Source organism: Microtus ochrogaster, assembly GCF_000317375.1.
Source record: "Microtus ochrogaster isolate Prairie Vole_2 chromosome 14 unlocalized genomic scaffold, MicOch1.0 chr14_random_2, whole genome shotgun sequence".
NCBI classification, from domain to species: Eukaryota; Metazoa; Chordata; class Mammalia; order Rodentia; family Cricetidae; genus Microtus; species Microtus ochrogaster.
This window is the reverse complement of record NW_004949097.1, coordinates 8,977,942-8,986,786: the sequence shown is the minus strand read 5'-3', so window position 1 is coordinate 8,986,786 and position 8,845 is coordinate 8,977,942. Positions and strand designations below refer to the sequence as shown.

General features: G+C 40.8%; 1 protein-coding gene across 1 annotated transcript in view; it reads left to right on the top strand.

Annotated features, from left to right (window-relative positions):
- The window catches only part of Abcc9 (ATP binding cassette subfamily C member 9), a 122,649-nt gene that overhangs the window by 81,787 nt on the left and 32,017 nt on the right, over window positions 1-8,845 (top strand). The window contains exons 26-29 of the mRNA XM_005364574.3: window positions 2,076-2,305; window positions 3,554-3,702; window positions 3,883-3,952; window positions 5,331-5,488. Of these exons, the coding sequence (XP_005364631.1) occupies window positions 2,076-2,305; window positions 3,554-3,702; window positions 3,883-3,952; window positions 5,331-5,488 (607 nt within the window). The remainder of the gene's footprint in view (window positions 1-2,075; window positions 2,306-3,553; window positions 3,703-3,882; window positions 3,953-5,330; window positions 5,489-8,845) is intronic.

The window sequence follows — 8,845 nt, the reverse complement described above, 5'->3', positions numbered from 1 at the left end:
CCGAGTGCTGGGATTAAAGGCGTGCGCCACCACCGCCCGGCTCTTTTTTCTTTTTTAAATCTGAAACATTCAGCTAGATTAGCATGTTGTGAGGACCTCGCTCTGGAAACTGATGTGAGAGTGTGCCACACACGTGTAACAAGCCACTGCCACACACGTACAACAAGCCACTCTGCACAAGGCCCAGAGCCAAACGAGACGCTTAATATATTTAGCATGGCAGCGTCAAGGCAAGGCGTAGTTCCCCTAGCAGCCTCTGTGGGACGTGGGCTCAGTGGGCATGGAAATACATGGAAAGACAAAAGTGGGATCTAAAAACAGAACAATTGTAAAAGTCTAGTATGGTGACTGAATCCATCTGTTACTAAAGTATCGATTGTTGAAACACCAACAATCAGTGGAAATAGCGGAAAGACGTTCAGTCCTTCAGTCCTTACGCATGTGGTTTCCGCCACACCTGACAAAGAGTGCAGATGTCAGGGAGCCCTTTCTTCATTTCAGTTTCCCACATCTAACACTATATTCTAAAGAAAAAGAAAAAAAAAAGATTTGCCAGAAGTTTGAAAAAGCAGTCACCCAAAATTATAACATGGTCTTTATCTGAGTCACAAGAATGTTTTAAAATAAACCATTTAAGTCCACAGAATAAACGCATTCATTATGTTCCGCCTCCTGTGTAGCTTTTGTTTTCCGTTCCTTTCCACTGGGCAACTAAGAAATACAGAATATAGCAATGTGAAGGCAGAAAACACCAATTCTGCCACCTCCGTATTTCAGATGTCTCAATGAATGTTCATGAAGTTAAAAAGGACAACAATGAAGGAAGGAAGCCTTTTCAGTTTCAAGTCTTAAATTTGAGGGTGTCTACACTAGAGAGACTGATCGCAGTCTTCAAGTATCTACATTTTCATCATTCATGTTTCTGTTCCACACCTATGAGACAGAGAACATAATACTTCCAAAGACAAGCTCATCTAAGACTCAGACTTCACAGGATCCAGTCAAAACAGGAAGCGCTGGTGATGGGCTGTTTCTACCTCACATCCCCATGGGGTCCCTTTGGTCTGATGATCAGCAGACAAAGTCATAACTATTCCAGTAGGGGAGAGCATGTAGATTAAGTATAGTATAAACTGACTGGAGAGGGAACAGACAGGAGACCCGACAGTCGCTGGAACATGCAAATAACCAAGTCGTGCTGAGAAGGAAATAGAAGGCCTCCCTGCCATTGCAGTGGAGACTACGCCTTGGACAATCAGTCTCAAAGTAACTAAGGGGCTTAAACATCACCCTGCTCATTGTCTCATGTGGTCTTCAGCTTTGCCTTCTGGAATGTTCCTTCTTGAAAACTCTTCTCCATGACCACATCTAAAGCAGAATAGAAAAATTATGGATTGTTGCTTCTAGGGTAGGCACAAATTCCACAGTTGCTTTTCTTTAAAAAAAATAGATGTTTGCCAACCAGGAGCATGTTTTCATTACATGATTTCATCACTAACTTAAGTGTCTGGAAATCAGTGGTCTAGTCTATATGTAAATTTTTATATTTGTTCGTTCATTCACCTTTTACCTCTGCTTGTTCGCTTTCTTTCTTTTCTTCCTTCCTTCCTCCCTCCCTCCCTCCATCCCTTCCTTTTTCATTTCTTCCTTTTTTCTTCCTTTTTTTCTTTCTCTTTCTTTTGAGTGGGTCTCATACAGTTTAGGCTATCCTTGAACTCCTTATGCAGCCTTTAGCTGAGGCTTGGCTTGAACTCCCTGTATAGTCTATAGCTCAGGTTAGCCTTGAACTCCTCATGAAGCCTATAGCTGGGGTTAGTCTTGGACTTCTGATCCTCTCACCTCTGCCTCCCAAGTGCTGGGATCATAGAAACATGCCACCATGTCTGACCATTTTCAATGTATTTTTTTTTAATAATCAAAGTATGTACTACTTAAAGTATTTAAAAGTTCCAAAGCTAATACGTTTGCTTCTGTAAAGTTAAATGTGGTTATGAATATTCTTGTCAGAAAATAGAAATTCATTCTGGTGCTCAGCTGAAGCTTACGCAAGGTTTGTTGCATGTGTGACTATACAGAGGAAGAGGAGGAGGAAGACGAGGATGAGAACATGTCAACTGTGATGAGGCTCAGGACGAAGATGCCCTGGAAGACCTGCTGGTGGTACCTCACTTCAGGAGGCTTCTTCTTACTCTTCCTCATGATCTTCTCTAAGCTTCTGAAGCACTCAGTGATTGTGGCGATAGACTACTGGCTGGCTACATGGACATCTGAATACAGCATAAACCACACTGGGAAAGCTGACCAGGTACAGTGCACTGAGAGGGAGGCCCTTTGCTGAGGTCAGTTAACAGTTAGTAGGCCAGAGGAATGGTGCGAGTTCAGTATGTTAGTCATCAGGGAACTACATAAAACAGGGCAAACAGGGCAAACTGCCAATAATGGGAAACATGCTTCTTACTGTTCTTATCATTTTAAATACCTGATTTGCTCACATTATTTTTACTTATTACATATTTATGTATTATATCTATGTGTCTGTGTGTGGGTATGTGTACATGAGGGCAGTGCCCATGGATGTCAGGAAAAGGTGCCAGAACCCTTAGAGCTAGAGTCATAGGCAGCCGTGAACCACCCAGTGTGGGTTCTGGGAACTAAATACAGGTACTCTGGAAAAGGAGTGAGTACTTTTTTTTTTTTTTTTGGTTTTTCGAGACAGGGTTTCTCTGTGGTTTTGGAGCCTGTCCTGGAAGTAGCTCTTGCAGACCAGTCTGGCCTCGAACTCACAGAGATCTGCCTGCCTCTGCCTCCAGAGTGCTGGGATTAAAGGCGTGTGCCACCACCGCCCGGCTGGAGTGAGTACTCTTAACCATGGAATCATCTCTCCAGCCCTGGGGTTTTTCTTTGTTGTTGTTGTTTCATTGTTTTGTTTTGTTTTTCGAGACAGGGTTTATCTGTGTAACAGCTCTGACTGTCCTGGAACTTCCTTTGTAGACCAGGCTGACCGCGAACTCACATGCCTCTGCCTCCCGAGTGCTCGGATTAAAGACGTGCGCCACCACACCCAGCTTCCAGGTCTGTTTTTATAAGAAGCATTTAGTCATAATAATTAGATACAGATTCAGAAAGTTCAATCTGTTTTACACGTAACGTATGTAACATATGCTACTATAGTACATGCTAAACACATGTAAAGGAGATTCTGTTCTTCTCATGATTTTCAGTCCTCGATCAGTATACTGAGAGATCATGGGAAGAATGAGCTTGACAACATCGAAATCCAAGAGTCTGTCCCCAACTTGAAAGTTACATTGACTCTGCAGTCATTAGGGCAGACCTTACAGGTGACAAAAAGCAAGCAGGGGCTGCCTGGCCTGTGGGACTGACCTGAAAGGGATCCCTGCTCTGAGTACCCACCACTCGTCTTCAGCAACTCTAAATGCAAGCAAGATAAGAATATCGACAATCTGTCTGATTTTGATGCTTCATGAATTTTCTAGTTAGGAAAAGCCCAGGTAATCATTTCATGTCATCATCCCACGCTTGTTCTTCCTAGACGTTCTACGTGGCTGGATTTAGCATTCTTTGCGGAGTCGGCATCTTCCTTTGCCTCGTCACCTCCCTCACGGTAGAATGGATGGGCCTCACAGCTGCGAAGAACCTCCACTACAATCTCCTGAATAAGATAATCCTTGGGCCAATAAGGTAAAAGAAAAAGTAGTAATCTCATGCCCCTATGCATGTAGTAATAAAAACATACATTTAAAATTGAAATGTGGAAGGTTAAAGAAAAAATTAGTCATTTTCAGGACTCTAGATGTCCCTCAGTGGTGCTTCTGGTCAGGTACTCCACATCACTTACTCTTCCATCTATTCCCTACCTAGGTTCTTTGATACCACACCCCTGGGACTGATTCTCAATCGGTTTTCTGCTGATACTAATATCATTGACCAGGTGAGTATCTGAGTTGCTTCTAAGTTCTAAGACAGATTCCTCAGTGTAAACTAAACAGCATTCCAAACAAGACTCTTGATGGCAAAGAGTTGCTAAAATTTAAGTTAGGATTCATTTGATCTCCTATCAAAATGAAAAAAAAATGATTTCTAGGATAAGAATTTCTGTTGGTATGTTCATGTATGTTGTATGCACATGCTTGTGTGAGTGTCTGCACTTGACATATAAGTGTCCATGCACACTTCCGTATGTATGTGAGTATGTGTTAGTCAGAGGTTGACATAGGCATGTCCTTCAGTGCTCCACATCTTATTTTTTAGGTCTTGTTATTTCTAATTTTGAAGTTGTATGTATGGGTTTCTGCATGTGAAATTCTTGCAGCAGGTCAGGTAGATGCCAGGGCCTTGCTAGTCAGCCACTGTGGCAAAAACACCATCCCCAGGCTCACTGAGAAACCATGACCCCAAAATAAAGTGGATAACTGTTATAGAAGATGCCCAGTTCTGACCTCAATCTGCCATATATTCACTTATGGGCACCCTTACCAACTCACACATGCTCACATGCACACACAATTTAGTACCCACAGAAATTTAACACAAGGTAATGTGGCATCTAGAATCTGGGAGAATCATTCATTTTTAAACTAGAAGATGTTGAGAGAATTATCCATAAAACATAAAACAATATGACTATAGAATAAAGATGGCCAAGTAAAGTCATGACATGGTGAAATAAAAGATAACTGGATAGTTTTGGAACTATGAACTGCAAAAGGTCTTTTGATGTAAGACAGAACATAGCATGAAAATAAGAAAAAGACAAATAGAAATAACTGTACAAAAAATAAATTTTGATTGAGCCTAAAGCACCAAAGACAAATTTAAATTGTAAAAGAAAGAAGATAAACACCACAATATATGAATAGCATCTCAGTTAAAAATGGAAAGGGCAAGTAATACAACCAAAAATGCCCAAAGGACACAAGTTGCTACAGGAAAAATAACTTGTGTGCTTTTACAGTGGAGGAGCAGATGAGTTTTAGATAGTGTATAACAAGGAGTGTTTGAAACCACTGACAAGGGAATGCCTCTAGTCTATCCTGGTAAAGCAAAACAAAGACAGGGTGAAAAGATTTCTAGTATAGCCATTTATATAAAATGTCCAAGGTAAGTAGGTGAACAACATGCAATGCTATGTCAATAGATACAGCTACCGAACTATGGAGGCATGCCGGATTATTTACAGTGAACATTCCTAGAGGCTACTTTGGAAGCCCGTATTACTTAACATTAATATAAAAGTGAGTGTTTTTTATTACACTGTCATGGATATTGTGCATGCACTGAAAAGGTTGTCCTTTACATGTCCTCCACAGCACATCCCTCCAACCTTGGAGTCGCTGACCCGCTCCACCCTGCTCTGCTTGTCGGCTATCGGGATGATCTCCTATGCCACGCCTGTGTTCCTTGTCGCCCTGGTGCCCCTTGGTGTCGCCTTTTATTTCATCCAGAAATACTTCCGAGTTGCTTCTAAGTAAGCAAGACTCTTCTCTCCTTTGCTAAAGCCTGCATATTCAATTCGTTAGGACCTGTGTTTTGTCTACTATTTCTTTGGTTTTTTTTTTTCAAACTAAGGTGGGGAATTTTGAAAAGCAACTGGCTTTGCATAAACCTTATGTCTCAGTGTGAGATCTAATGTCATTCTTCCTGCAACTGACACATTCCTTCGTCAGTTGACACATACTAACATGTTGGTTCGGTTTGCCAATGATTTGTCTACTGAGTTGAGAGTCAAAGATGTGCCATTTCTTTCATTCCTTGCTTCTTTTTCTGAATGTATCATTGGCAGGAAACTCACAAAATCTAACACAGTCCTGAGGACTGAGCAAGTTAGAGACAGTATATTTCAAAGCAGGAAAAAAAAAAGGTCAAAATCACCAAATTCTTCAAACACATGGTTTGAAATAGTAGCAGACAGATGAAGAGACAAGTCATCCTTGACTATGCAGTTGGATAATCTTGAGTATCTGAGAGGCACACCATCACTTTAAGAGACTAGAGAATTTGAGCTCACAGAATTTCCCTTGTACCTGATAACCCAGTCAAATAAATAAAGGGACAACATTAGTCTAAGATTTTCTATTAATATAGGACTTACTGTTTTCCTGAGAAATCGAAAAAATAATTATCAATACAGTGTCCACCATTGTAAACTTGAACGTTTGTGTTTAGTGCTTTCCTGGAGAATACGATGAGGTTTATTATTTTAAGGACTCTGTTTAGCAATCAGTAAACACTGCTGTGGTGGATGATAAGGAATCTGTTCTCAACAAAACCCATCTCTTCTCAAGATAAAGCCAGAGAGACACTAATTTTATTAAAAAGTATATAATAAAGTATATAAGATAAAGCCATATATAAAGTAACACATGGATTAAACTAGAATAAAATGCAAACATATTTTCTGGAACCCTAAACATACTTCATATTACAAGAGTACAAAGAAGATGAAGTTATGCAGGGGGAAAGAGAAGAAAAGAGGAGCCCTCTAGTGAGGTCCTCCAGACATACAGAGATTCACATCATTTTAGAGTATTTCTCCTCTCCCCCAGGGCTGTGAGTTAAGAGTCCTTCACATACTGGACATGTGTGTTATCTTAGAGTGGTTTTTCTTCCTCAGCATCCTTCCTTCCTTCCTCCCTCCCATCCTCCCTCCCTCATTCTTTCCTTCCTTCCCTTCTTCCTTCCTCTCCTTTCTCCCGTTCTTTTTCCTGTAGCAAAATCAGACCAAAACGAAGAAGGCAGCAGTCAGACTTACACTTCCATTTCCTCTGATGTTTACGCTGACACGCTGTGCTGCAGGGCCAAGAGGTTCTGACTCAGGCTGATGACCGCTGGTTGATTTGCACAGAGTCAGTGCCTCTCAGCACTTATACCAAGCATTTTTATCTTACTGCAACCAGAAGTTCATTTGACCCATTTTTGCCATGAGCAAGATAAAATAAGTGCGGAGTGTAAGGCAAAGATCTCTAACCCACTACAAATGTGAACATTGAGCTTTGCTCCTGGAACATAATCTGAATCATCATTCCACATGATTAGTGACTATAATAGAGGGTACGGTCTTTTAAAATGTTATGTAAAGATAATATATATATATATATATATGTAGTATATAAAGTGTTTTAATTTTTAATACCAGTGAAAGAGGGGAAGGACACAATAGATTTCTTTAAAAAAAAAAAGAGGCAACTGTAAGATAACAGTTATTTTTTCAGGAATTAGAGTTGATAGCAGATTCAGATCCAAAGTTTACCCATTCTCTTCTGAAAGGTGGGGAGACAGCCCAATGGCCAAAGACATGAAATCTTACAGGCTCAAGAATCCTGCCCATGACTCACCCAGGGGAAAAGCTCACGCAGCTCAACAGACTGTGTATATCAAAGGGAACTGAAGTGGACAAGCTCACAGCAGGCAATAACTGGACCTTTTGAGTGTCTGAAGTCACAGGTCTAATGGGTGTTTAGCTGTCTGCTTCCTTCCTACAAGAACACAGATCCAGCTGTGCTTTCACCTTCTGGGTTTCACACTTGACACAGCTGTAAACAAAGACAGCTCCTTCCTGATGCTCTCTTCAGCCCTGACCTCACTGTAGTGGCGTTGGCCATCTGTTGCGGGTGTCAGCTGTGCCAATAGCCACCTGTTTATGCTTAAGAAAAGGGAAGCCCTCACATTCCTTCACTGTCCTTACCACCTTTCCTCTGTGCTCTCCCCACATCTGCCATTCCCGAAGTGTGCCAAGTCCTTCCCAGAAACTCTAAGATAAAACACTGTGTTTGTTTGTGGGATTACACAGTCAATCAAGAATGGCCTCTGTGGCTGATGCTATGGGACAGCATTTATCAGTTTACTTGATGTTCACAGGTGAAGGAAAGGGCAGCCCCTCTAGTTCTCCCAACCCTCATGACCTCAAGAAAGGCAGAAAGGGGAAGAAAAAAGGGAAATGCTTTCTAACGATTGGTTTAACTCAGTCTTATTTTCTAGAAATGTAAGCTTATATGGTTTAAAGAAAAGTTGTTTGTTGTAAGAGGCTGTTTGTTTGTTTCCCAGCTGCCTGGCAACTCAGACCTGAAATAACCACACAGAAACGGTATTACTTAAATCACTGCTTGGCCTATTAGCTCTGTCTTCTTATTGGCTAACTCTTACATATTAATTTAACCCATCTCCATTAATCTGTGTATCTCCACAAGGCTGTGGCTTGCTGGATAAAGTTCTCGTGTCTGTCTCCGGCGGGACTACATTGCTTCTCCTTACTCTGCCTTCTTTCTCCCAGCATTCAGTTTAGGTTTCCCTGCCTAGCTCTACTCTGCCATATCAGGAAAAGCCAGTTTTCTTTATTCATTAACCAATAAAAGTAACAGATAGACAGAAGGACCTCCCACATCAGTTATTAATCTTGATATGCCTATCAATGTCTGTCATTCTAGTAGTTGGGAGACCAAAGCAGGAGATTCACAGCAAGTTTGAGGCTAACCTGGGATACACAGTGAGCTCCTACAAAAATGAATAAATAAATAGATAAGAAAATAAATAAATAATCAAAATATTTTTAAAAGAATTTACAAATACACATCTGTGTGAAGAGGGTTATTTTGAGCTGATTGAGGTATTTCTATTTTTAAGTATGTTATAGAGGCTTGTGTATAAGCCTTTATAGACAAGGGCATTAGATCCTTGGGGAAACAGTGAAAGTTTCTTGGAGGTAGGGATTCAACTCATCTGATCTATTCCTGTCTGTCTGTCTGTCTGTCTGTCTGTCTGTCTATCTGTCTATCTATCTATCTATCTATCTATCTATCTATCTATCTATCTATCTATCTATCTATCT